Source organism: Gopherus evgoodei, chromosome 4 (assembly GCF_007399415.2).
Source record: "Gopherus evgoodei ecotype Sinaloan lineage chromosome 4, rGopEvg1_v1.p, whole genome shotgun sequence".
Lineage (NCBI taxonomy): Eukaryota > Metazoa > Chordata > Testudines > Testudinidae > Gopherus > Gopherus evgoodei.
In genome coordinates, this window is record NC_044325.1 from 134495555 (window position 1) to 134508070 (window position 12516).

Sequence of the window (12516 nt, forward strand, 5' to 3'; positions counted from 1 at the left end):
ACAGCAGGCATACTAGGAACGTAGCATCCTCAATTAACAAAAGAAATCAATGGACCCAGAGCAATATAGAGATGAAATTAGTACAGTTATAGCTGCTACAGGAGAGGGAAAAAGTAAGATGAAGGAAAGCATGGAAGACTCACAGGAAAAGGAAAAGCAGTGAGACAAACACAGACACTAGCTGAATATCAGCCATTATTCAGAGATGATATTGGTATTATGCCATGAATGGCAATACACATGCCAAGTTCAAGTGACAAGAAGTGACTGAGGACTTGCCAGGTTCCTTCTTCCAGCAAGACCAACCACTAGCCAGTCCAACAGAGGCACAGCATATGCTAGATACAAGGCTGTATCATGGAGACAGGTGCAGGGAAGTTGAGCAGAGACTGAAGCAGTCATGGGAAGTACAATCCTAAATTCGAAAGTGAAAACATCTAGGCCCTGATCATGTTGGCTTAAAATCTTGTGTTCCCTGAAAATTCAAACAGTCGAATGCTCCTCCGAGTACCTGGGCATACGATGGGGTGGGTTATGAACGGAAGCAGCCACTGGAAAAGTAATGCTATTGATGCAGTTTAGTCAATATGGTGGATTAAAAAGAAGGCCTCTATTCACTGGAACAGCTGGTCTTTCCCGCACCAGCAAACGGGCAAAGAGCTGAAGGACTACACCCAATTTGCATCAAACAACACTGACTACAGTCACCAGAGAGGCCACCGCAGGCTGGGACCTGTAGCGTCTGAGGGCAGCTGCAAATGGCATTTGAGATTCCCATGCCATAAACCAATAGCAAATACCATTCAGATGGAACAGATGGACAAAGGACTTTCTTGATCAAGTCAGGAACCAGGAGAGCTAACCCTAAAGCCTTGGAAGATACACATAAGCAGCAGAGGCAAACAGAGGAGAGTGGCTTAATGCCAGTGTTGTCAAGCCTAAACTATGTGCTAGTTACAAGTAATAAAACAGCTAATACTACTTAGCCTGTTTTTATATTCACCAGCACTCATTTTATGTAGCAGTGAACATTTGATTAAAAGGGGCCAAATCCATCACTGGTGTAAATGGCAGTGTAAGTTATGCATTCGATGCAAGGAGAAAATTAGTGGGGATTTGCAAAAGGATTCAGCATTCAGCTGATCGGCAAAATGAGTGGAGCTTACACATCAACGGGAAAGAACAAACAATGGTCTTTAGCACATTGCAATGAATATGTGTAATGGAATTGGAAAGAAATCTCCTTGTGAATCTCAGGGAGGCAATATCGTACACTAGGGAAATGAGTCATAGCCTATCCCTAATTTGTCCACACCAAACTGGTCTCTCACTAAGAATATTCGTGCACCTTTATTAGGCCAGAGCAGTCAGCCTCAAATATGATCTAAACTGACAAATATTGGGAGACTGATGCGCTTACAATACTGCCTCAAAACAGACACCAAGAGAAAGCCGTCCCCTTGTGGCATTTCAGTTAAGCTGCAGTGTGTTTCACTGGAGTTGTGTGGCTGGCAAGAATAGAACAAACTTAAAATATATCTAAGACGTAAAATGAGAGGTGTGTATTTGAGAGAGAGCATTATATTGATTTAGAGACAATGTTCATATTCCAGCACAGATATTGGATCTAAGCCTCAGAATGCCTCAGAATTGGGACAGGGGGAGGGGGGTAATTGGAGCCTATATAAGAAAAAGATCCAAAAATCAGGACTCTCCCTATAAAATCAGGACATCTGGTCACCCTATCTATTAGTGACCCCTTTCAAACAGCAAGCCTCTGAGTACACTCCCCCCCCCACCTTTCTAAATTAAAATAAAACTTAAAAAAAAATATTTAACACTAATATAAATGCTGGAGGTGCAGCGGGATTTGTGGGGTGGAGGCTGACAGCTCACAACCCCCATGTAACAACCTCACAACCCCCTGAGGAGTCACAGCCCCCCAGTTTGAGAGTCCGTGCATTTGAGCATCCGGCTATTTCAAGAGGGCTCAATGCATACGTATCTTACCAAATGCTGGGATCCTCTTCTGCTGCACAATACGGGCAGCTTCCATTGATTTCAGTGGAAGTTTCCTGTACCCTGTTTTAGGAGAATGGACCAATCTTGGGCACTGAATTCAATTCAGCATAAATGGTCATTTTCTTTCTGCTTCGCTAACCAGGTTCCTGCACCTTCAGTCAGAACAGCACCACCTCAGATTTAGTCAGGAAAACTTCAGCAAGAGCATGTCTGTGGGCACATTTCTCTTCACGCACTGAAGGTTTCTCAGGATCAGCTATTTTCTTCTTTACGCTATTCCCTGCTTTTTGGTTGCTACCTTAGCATCAGGCTATGTCCATGAATTGGGGGAACCAAGTAACTAGTATTCCAAAGCACAAGATGGGGCAGAAAAGCTTTCCACCCTGTATGCCCAAGCACTGTGTGTGATCCTCACCTGCTTCTCTAGCCCTAGAGAGTCTGCTACAAGGGGATTCAAGTCCTCTCTGTTCACTCTGGTTGGGATCAGTCTACTGGAGGACACCTGATTCACAGAGCAGGAGGAGAACAAGACAAATACCAAAGGAACAGGGAACTTGGAAATAGGTCAGACATACAATAACTCAAAACTTGTTATGACTAATGGAAGGAAACCTTCTGAAAATTACAGGATTAACACTAGTGCTAATGACTCAAGATGTTTGATTATTGGAACAACTCACATCCCATGCCTCCATGTTAAGGAAAACTAGTGCGCTGGCTCAACTGACACCACTTCCGTTCAGTAGGCAGAGATGGTGGGAATACAGAAGACTAGCGAGCAAGGGGAAGATGGGGGTCAGCAGCTCCTCTCTGGTGGCAGTGCTGGGAGTGATGCACAGTCACAGAGGTAAATGCTTTAGGTTTCCTAGTGCCATTCACACTAGCGCAGGGGTTGGCAGCCTTTCAGGAGTGGTGTGCCGAGTCTTCATTTATTCACTCTGATTTAAGGTTTCGCGTGCCGGGAATACATTTTAACATTTTTAGAAGGTCTCTTTTTATGCGTCTATAATATATAACTAAACTATTGTTGTATGTAAAGTAAATAAGGTTTTTAAAATGTTTAAGAAGCTTCATTTAAAATTAAATTAAAATGCAGAGTCCCCTGGACTGGTGACCAGGACCTGGGCAGTGTGAGTGCCACTGAAAATCAGCTCGTGTGCCGCCTTTGGCACGTGTGCCATACGTTGCCTACCCCTGCGTTAGCAATTAAAATGCTTATTCTCTTAAACTTCTCATTCAGCTGATAAGACAGTGTCAATTCTCTCACTTTCAGGAAAGATGTCAGATGCTAGCGAGTAGCCTGCTTTTCTAACAGTCCTGAGCGCTCGCAAGCATTGCCTCATTTAACATTTCTAGCTCAGCAATTTATACCCTCTTAATGAGTGGCTGGCAGCCAAGAAATGCTACAACACAGCAGGGTCTGACAGCATTCTTATGAACTTTCTGCAAGAGCAACAAGTCAAAATGTAATGGCAGCATAGAGGAGCTGCAGTCAGGGTGAATGTATCTTTGTTCTATTAACACAAGGTCACTTTGCTGCTTTCTTCGGGAGGAGCCCAGTAAAGTGAGGCTATAAATGGATAAAAGCAGCCGATGGAAAGAGTGTCAGTCCAGGGGCTCTGGTAGGCCAGTCCTAGAACTTGGTCAGCACCAAACACACTGAATCACACAGAACTGACAGCCCATCGATTGGCCTGTTCACTTTGCAGGTTGAGCTGCTCTGTGGTCCACCTGCACACTTGCTGTGAGGAAGATTTACACCTCAGATTGCAGCAAACTAAGTGTTATATATAGACAAGCCCACTGTTAGTGTGACTGCTGTAAAAATCGGAGAACATGGTTACCCTGAGAGTCACATTTTCATGGCTAAAAGCAAGAACAATTTCTCTGTGGTGATGAAATGCTCACTATTTTGGTGCTTATATTTAAAATCAATGCATACATGTGAACATCTAGCCCCCACTCTCTCCTCTCCCACCAGCTATAAGTGTGGATTTCAAACTTTTCTGCTAAGCAAACTACTGTTTGAAAGTCCGTAGACAAAAACTCCAGCTGAGCTTTGTTTACCCACAATTAATCATTACAATTCAGATTCTTCATTCTCCCTGCTCTATTCAGGTTCTTACATAGTACTGGATGCCTGCCTCTCTATGTGAGCATGCAATTATATGTGACAGCATCGTAATGTGGCCTTTCTGGGACACTGACATCTCCGGACCGTGCCCAGAACCTCACTTTGTAGGACCATCTTTGAGCCCTGCCTATAACCAGGGAGTCGAGATCCTCTAGTAATTTGAGTTTAAGATACAGGAATAGCCAATTGGAGCTTTACTTCAAAGACTCATTATGCTCAGTAAAAATCTGAAGCTCCTTTAAGCAAATATGAAATTGGAACCATCTCCAGCAAGGCAGAAAATCGCTTTCATCACAGCAATAGGTTAGGGAGATTCAGCAGCTCTTAACCCTCACGAGGAGAATCCTTCTTTTTGTTTGAAGTGATGAAACTAAGTCCCACTTGGATTGCGTTCAAAGGGAAATGAACCGGGGAGAGAGAACAAAGAGGTGCATTCTATCAATGTCAGCATGAGTGTATTGCGTAAGATGATGTAACATTGCAAAACCAGCTTAAAGCCTTTGGTTCACTGGGCCAGCACAACATGTTGCCTCCCCTACCATCAGAATAAGCGGACTCCAGAGCGGTGCCAGCCTGATCAGTGCTCGCAGAGCTTTTAAGCGAGGGTGGCAGTCCTTCCATGCAGCTGATTGGCGGGAGAAGTGGCAAAGCAAAGGAGCTGTTTGAGGGGGCAGTCGCTGCTCTGAGAGGGCACGTGCCACCCAGCATCCCTGTAGATTTCAATGAGGGTAAGAGAGAACACATATAAGGAAGTCTGACGACAATCTTTTGTTCCAAGATGACTTCCTGAGATTTCCTTCCAGCAGCGTGCTCGCGGAAAGGAGGGCGGAAGTACAATCATTTTAAGTATGTGACTTCTCAAAGCCACCATCACCTCCCTGACAAACTCCTTTGCCTTTCCAGTTCACATGAAATGAAACTCTGAGGGCTTTACTTTAGCTTGCCCTACTACTCAAGGGCACGCAGGATCAACACAACAAAGCTCATCCAGGAGATCATAGAGGGTTAGTTTCTGAAAGCTCTCTGGGAGAAATAGCTTTCACTGTTGTGGGATCAGACAGCACAGATCCAATGCGAGATGCAACTGACTGAGTGATCATACATAGCAATTCTAGCATCAGACCATGCTCTGAGAACATGGCCATTAATTCAAGTCAGGACTGCATAAAGGGACACACACAGAGGGTTATATTGGGCATCTCCTCCCACACAATGTACTCCACTCCTGCATGATAACCTCTACAGTCATTAATCCTAACCACAGAAGGGAAAATAGGGTGAGCAAATTATTTCATACCTTCATCTCCTCCTCCATTTCAGAAAGTCTCCGCTCGAGGGCTCGTTTCCCCTGTTTAGAAACATTCGAAACACTGATGATCATGTGGAGGATTTGGGGAAGAACTCAATACTTTTTCTTCAAAGAAAAAAATAGTAGCTTATATTTCTGTAGTGACATTCATAGAAAACCACTGAGCTATCCTTCCTCCCCTGAAGTATCCCAAAGCACTTCAGAAAGGCAGGAATTACTTCATCTACCAATCAAGTGTAGCCATCACTGGGGGGAATATGGCAGCTGACCTCGTGTGCAGTGTTACTAGGCACAGTTTTAAAGACAGGATGTAAGAAAGTTGGATGTGCTTGAAATTGCAGGGGGAGTTTCAGGAAGCAGAACTACCCCCCCCCACACACTTCCGTCAAATGAACTGGAATTGAACTGGAGCCCAGTTATACCCCTTTTAGGAAACTGTATTATGGGTTCTAGTATCCACAATTGTTCGGGACTTCCTGCTGCAGCACTGGCTTGAGCCCCCTCGGAGGGGAAGAAAGCCATTGACTCAAACACTACCACCACCGCCTGCAGCACCTACATGTCTGCTGAAGAGCCGTCAACTAAGTACTGACCAGGCTCAGCCTTGCTTAACTGGAGAGATCTGATGCGATTAAGACAGTATAGGCTGCAAGCCAAGGAGAAAGAATGTTCGCTGCAGTGCAAACTAAGGATGCTTGAATGTCAGGGCCAGTGCAAGGATGTTTCACGCCCTAAGCAAAACTTCCACCTCGTGCCCCCCCCCACCTGAGGTGTCCCCTCTGCAGCAGATCCACACCCCCCCGAGGCACCCCGCCCCAGTTCACCACCACTCCGCCTCTACCCCGAGCACACCGTTGCTGATTCACTTCTCCCGCCTCCCAGGCTTGCGGAGCCAATCAGCTTAGGCACTGCAAGCCTGGGAGGTGAGAGAAGTGAAGCAGTGACGGCGTGCTCGGGACGAGGCGGAGCAGGGGTGAGCTAGGGCGGTGAGTTCCCCTGCATGCCGCCCCCCGTTACTTGCTGCAGGCGGCTCTCTCCGCGCTCCCCCTGCCCCAGCTCCCTCCACCTAAATGCTGGCAGTGACCGGGGTGGTCGAAGATCTGGCCGTGATGGTCACTGCTGAAGAAAATGCCGCCCCCCAAATCATAGTGCCCTAGGCGACTGCCTAGGTCGCCTAATAGGTTGCACCGGCCCTGTTGAATGTGACCATCTCTGAAAGCCATAACACTGCTCTGTGTTTGCACACAAGTAGCTCAGGTCTTTCACTTCAGGAACTGGACTTAAACCCCATCCTCACAACTAGCAGAAGGCTCCAAAATCTAATTAAACAAAAACAAAGTGAGAACTTGTATAACTTATAACTTCCTGTGTGTTCATAAAGGTCCCCTTCCACTCCCTAGCATTGTTGTCTTGCATGCTCGGGCTGGGTGTGCATGGGAGCGCAGTTTACCCAAAATAACATGGGATCCTAGAGCTATAGCAGGCTCAGCAAGGATAGCGAAGTTTAACTAAATCTGGACCACCCCTGATAGAAAGCCATAGCTGGTGAAACTGCTTTCTCACAATAGAAGAGCACTCTGTTGTTTGTCTGCAGGATCAGGCTTTTGGGTGAGCATGGAGTGGTATTTTGAAATCTTGTGTCAGCAGCAGTGTTCTCAGTTTAGTTGGTGTCGGTTCTGCTTTGAGCAGAAGGTTGGACTAGATGACCTCCTGAGGTCCTTTCCAACCCTGCTATTCTATGATTCTATGATTCAAATACAGTGAAAGCAATGGGATTAAGACATCACTTTAGCCAGGAATGGTAATTTAAAGTCTTTGATCTATTGCCGTGAATTGGACTGCTCAGATAGAGGAAGGGAGTGCTCAGAGGTTCATATTTCAAGGTACAAGATACTACCCACTTGACTGGAAAAGGTTGGGTTTTTTGTTGAGATGGTCCTTTGCATTAGTGAAGACTGGGCCAATAACCCTTCAACACAACGAAAGGGAAACTGTGGTTCTGTAGCATCTTGTGATAAGGTAGTAAGTGAAGTTTAACTGTTTTACAGTGAGCAGAAAAGCTTGGGGAGCTAAAAATCAGAACTCATGTATTATCCCAAGCGCTATACTGTGGAGCAGAAACAAAATGTGCCCATGTTTTTTATTAACATTTTACTTCCAGAAACTAACATGCATATCAAAGCCATAAGAGTCAAAGAATGGGACACAAACACATACCCTTTTCTCCATTTCCAGCATACTCGATCGGTCAGAGGTTTTTTCCTGTTTCTGCTATTTAAATTAAAAATAGAAAGTTATTAAAAAAGAGTGGCATGCACAGGGACAGCACTAAGGCACTGCCAGAACCTCCATACGTAAGAAAGTTGTCTTTCCAAGGAGGCTAATGTAGTTAACGTGAACAATCATACTTTCCTCTTCAATAGCACCTTTCAGAGAATCCAAAGCAGTTTACAAGCAAGCACAATTTTCTTTTATGGAAACCATACCAGCACTTCCAAATCTTAGGTTCATCAGCCAACACTCCCTCCTCCCATCTTCCTCTCCCCACTAGTTCTGGAGACCCTTTCCTCCTTACCTGGGCTGCTTTTTCCAGTTTTGATTTGATATCAGCCAGCTCCAGCTGGGCTTCCTGCAGTTTTGATTTCAGCTTTTGGTTTTCGGAAAGCGCGTCCTCATAGAGCTGAAACAGGAAGCCAGGTATGTGAATTGCTCTGTGCCTATCGTATGAGCCTGCCTCACAGTCACAACTGCATGGAGACATGTTGCTCCACAGCTCTGAACATCAGTAGCAGGTTTTAGAGCCGTTTCTGCATTGCCACCACTTTTTAACACTGGCTCAGCTCTTCTGCACTGATTTCCCCACCCCCAAGTTCTAATAAATTGATTTTGTAAAAGAAAATAAGAAGATCCTTTGTGGCTTTTGTAGTTTTTTAAAGCCACAGGCAGTGGACAAAGAAAAGGGACAGAATGGCTTGCCTGTCTTAATAATTTAATATAAGAACTCAGAGGTTCAATCAACTTCATTGAGTTGGCTGACCATACCTAAACCTATAATTTAGCTGAGAGTGTGTTGCTCTGCTCTTACATGGTTTCACTTCAAGGAGGAGAGAAAACTGTCAAGACATTCTACCAGGGAGAAAGATTACCAGCCTCACCAATTCCTGAGTCCATCACTATTTCCCACTTCTCAGAGAGGCAAGACAAACGCCTTTAGGCAAACTATGCTGGAACGTTACAGTCCTGCACATTGACTGGCTGTTAAGGAGACACTGATTTCTAATTCAGATGGAGTCCTCTCTCACCATACCACATTATTTAAAAAACTAAAATGAAGTACCTTTTAGGGTTTAACATCCCTGGGAATTAAGATCACCTTAATCTGTTCACTGTTCACACAGCTGTGACTTGCTATTACCATATTTTATTTCATTTATTTTACACACACACACACACACACACACACACACACACACACACACACGTGTTCCTCCCTGCTCTAAGATCAGGTTAAAGAATGATTTCACCTCTTAGCTTTAGTTATTGAAGGATTAAGGCAAGAGTTAAATTAGGTTCTTCCAAAATAGCTATATAAGATGGTAGCTTAACGCCCACAGACGGATGAACGTATAGTACATTCCCCTTAGCTCATAATACCAAACAACATATTCTGGTCTCTCCTGCCAACTAGCATTCCAGGTTTCATCCTGTTGCTAATTCAAAGCAGATGAAGAATGTCATGAAAACCAGTGGTTATAAACACCGAGCAAACATTACCCAGCAATAATGCACGATAAGGCTTTCCAAAATGCCACTCAGACTGTGTAGCTACTTTTCAGATGCTTTCATCTGTCATTTGAGAAATTCCCCTGAAAAGGAACTTTGTAAACTAGCTGCACGTTGTTAACAAACCAAATAACTCTGAGCTGGAGCACTTCTCCAGCCTGCTCGCCTCTTTCCTGTGTATTCAATCTGCTCTCACTCCCTGAACCTCCATGGTTCTTTATACCTTTGAAGGAGTGTGATTCCAACAGACAGTGAAGTCAAGAGAAACAAGCCCTGAGATGGCTGGGCTGATAAAATAACCCTTTGCTTGCAAGGTAACTTAGTAATTCCTGAAAACTCTCCCTTTTTGATCTTTCACAGCTCCTTCCAGCAGACCTCAGGTTTCTGCAAGAAAGCTACAGCTCAAATAGGCAGCTCTTAGCGTATACGGGATAGAAATATTACATATAAAAGAGCCCTACTTTTTTATAGTCCCTGTTAGTCTCCTCCTCTGTTCTACTGCTGAGGGAAGCCAGGCGGTTCTCTCTTCTGGTGTAAGCGCTGGAGCGGCTGGAGGCACGATCGCTGTACGAGTCGTTGGTGGTAGGGCTTGTACCTGCTGATTCCAGCCTAAAAACAAACAAGACCCAACCCTAGTAGAGTAGAGTACAGATCAGCCTGGGAACAGCTAAGATGCGGTCAGTGTGACCATGACTGGTAAGGACTCAAGACTCATCTCAACATCTACCAGAAGCAGCTCAGAACAGTCACTGATATAGCATCACTGCTATCATTCTGGAGTTCAGTGCAAAGCTTAAATGAAGTTCACATGAGAAACTCCTGGCCAATGTGGTCACCTCAGCTTGGAAACTCAGAAAACAGGGTACTAGCCCCATCCCCGCCAAAAAAGGATATACAAGTCAGCGGTTTCTGCCAACCTTTCCCACAAGGTATGATTCTGCCTTGCTGGTGGAGAGGTTCCCCACCCATTCAAACGGCAGTGAAAGGGATAATTTCTTTCCTCTTGCTGAGTCACTGCCTATGTGTCAAGCATCAGAGGGGTAGCCATGTTAGTCTGGATCTGTAAAAGCGGCAGAGAGTCCTGTGGCACCTTATAGACTAACAGACGTATTGGAGCATGAGCTTTCGTGGGTGAATACCCAGTTCGTAAGATGCATATCGTTGGATGCACTGCCTATAATTTATAATAATGGAGATATACCCATCTCCTAGAACTGGAAGGGACCACGAAGAGTCATCGAGTCCAGCCCCCTGCCTTCACTAACAGGACCAATTACTGATTTTGCCTCAGATCCCTAATGGCCCCCTCAAGGACTGAACTCACAACCCTTCGGTTTAGCAGGCCAATGCTCAAACCACTGAGCTATCCCTCTTTCTTTCTGGAAGAAGAATAGTTCCAAAACTTGCGTGAGGCAAGCACTTTATCAAGGGAATCCTTTTTGGAATCAACCTAGTCCTGGACTCTGATCTAGGGGAAAATATTGGGACCGCTACAGGAGGGGGTGGGGTGTTTTCTTTAATTTTGTTGTTGTTGTTGTTGTTGTTTTTTGTTTATTTTTCCCACACTCACCCGTCCAGGAGTTCGTCGGCAATTCAGCAGAGAGTCCTTCAGTCGCGGATGGTCTTCGGCGGTATTTCAGCAGCGAGTAATAAACCTTGCTGCCAAAGACGGAAGCACCTGCCGCTGAAATATCGCCGAAGGCCGTCCGCGACTGAAGGACTCTCCGCCAAATTGCTTCGAACACACGAAACAAAATATCGGGAAAAATGGCATCCCGACCATAATCTGGTTGGGACACGGGACAAACTCCTCAAAAACATGACAGTCCTGATTTTATCGGGATGTCTGGTCACCCTACCCTGATCCCTGCTTCATCTCCAATAAGCAGGAAATGCTACTCATTTAGAGTGCTGTGAATGTAGGAGGCAACACAAATATACCATTTATATCTGTTCACTGGAAAATGTGTATGGTAAAGCTCTTACCTGGAAAGTCTTTCATGCTAAAGGAAGAGGGAGACAAAAGAAAATAGGATTAGCGAGTGAGACACCACTAACAGGTCACTCAAGAATTGCAGCTACAGCACTTAGGAGCTACTTTCCAACTCTGAAAGCAAGCCCCAAGAACACAGTTACAAGCTTTTTCCCAGTCCAAACTGTATTATCTCACATAGCCAAACCACAATCTCTGATCTTTTCCCATAACCTCTCCACTGCTATGACTTCACTGCAGCATTTCAGGTTTCAACCTATCTGAAAAGGAATGAGAAGTACTGAAGACACTGGGCAAAATCCACGTTTCCAAAATCATAACACTGTGGATGACTGTCAGGGAGGAAAGTGGAGTCAGATAGGAGTGTGTGCGTCTGTCTGTAACAAAGACTGCAATGAGATTCCTTTACATGGAGGCAGTTCTAAGTCCATTGGCTGTATGTTAAACTTCCTCCATCTAGTTCACATTAGGCTGACTTTAATTCTGTCTCTACCAAGATCAATGATGGCTTACCTTTTACATATCCTTAAAAGCAAGCCTAAAATATCCATAAAATATCCATTAGTGACACCTACAGTGTGTGCATTGCACCTACAGTGTGTGCATTGCACCCAAAATCTCATTCATGGAAGGGACATTCGACATGAAAGTCATAATTCATTGGTTGTCAGATCTCCCTTAGATCTGCAACAAATGTACACGTGCTCCTCTCTAAATGAACGCATGCCTTCTAACACTGATGGAAGAAGTGTCCATTGAGTGAGATAGATGAGAACAGCATGGGAAAGTATGACACAAAGACAACCCTCTCTCCATCCCTCTGCATATTTGTGTTAGACTCTGAAAATCTGCAAATTGGCATTGTTTTCATGGCTGAACATCTCCTACCTAAAGCAAACTTGCATCAGAAGGAATACTCTATTCAGAAGTTACTCAAGAATGCTGAGTGGACCCAGCAGTACCTGAGCATAGTGAAACTTTGGGGGACCCTGACTGCAGAGCACTAGGCAAGATGATTTAGAATTTTTGATGCGGAATGTATTTCCCTGCGATTCAACCAACCTCCAAATCACCCCTGCAGTTCCTATTCTTAACACTGCATCTGCTGCAACCCACTTGTGCTCTTAAACCAAAGATAATCTGAGCCAACCTATACATAAAATAAATCAGAGCATAGTTTGGCTTGGCACAACAATCTGCTACAGAGCTTAGCTACGGTAAGCCACGCTTGCTAAAAAGAGTCTTCTGGATTGGAATGTTCTCCATTACATACAA

At 44.7% G+C, this 12516-nt stretch overlaps 1 protein-coding gene across 4 annotated transcripts in view; it reads right to left on the minus strand.

The window, feature by feature from the left end:
• Nucleotides 1–12516, minus strand: part of PPP1R12B (protein phosphatase 1 regulatory subunit 12B) — a 161658-nt gene that overhangs the window by 12439 nt on the left and 136703 nt on the right. For all 4 annotated transcript variants that reach the window (XM_030561182.1, XM_030561181.1, XM_030561185.1 and 1 more), the window contains 5 exons: nt 11235–11251; nt 9710–9857; nt 8041–8145; nt 7683–7736; nt 5454–5504 (listed from right to left, as the gene is read on the minus strand). In XM_030561182.1, coding sequence (XP_030417042.1) covers nt 5454–5504; nt 7683–7736; nt 8041–8145; nt 9710–9857; nt 11235–11251 — 375 coding nt within the window. The remainder of the gene's footprint in view (nt 1–5453; nt 5505–7682; nt 7737–8040; nt 8146–9709; nt 9858–11234; nt 11252–12516) is intronic.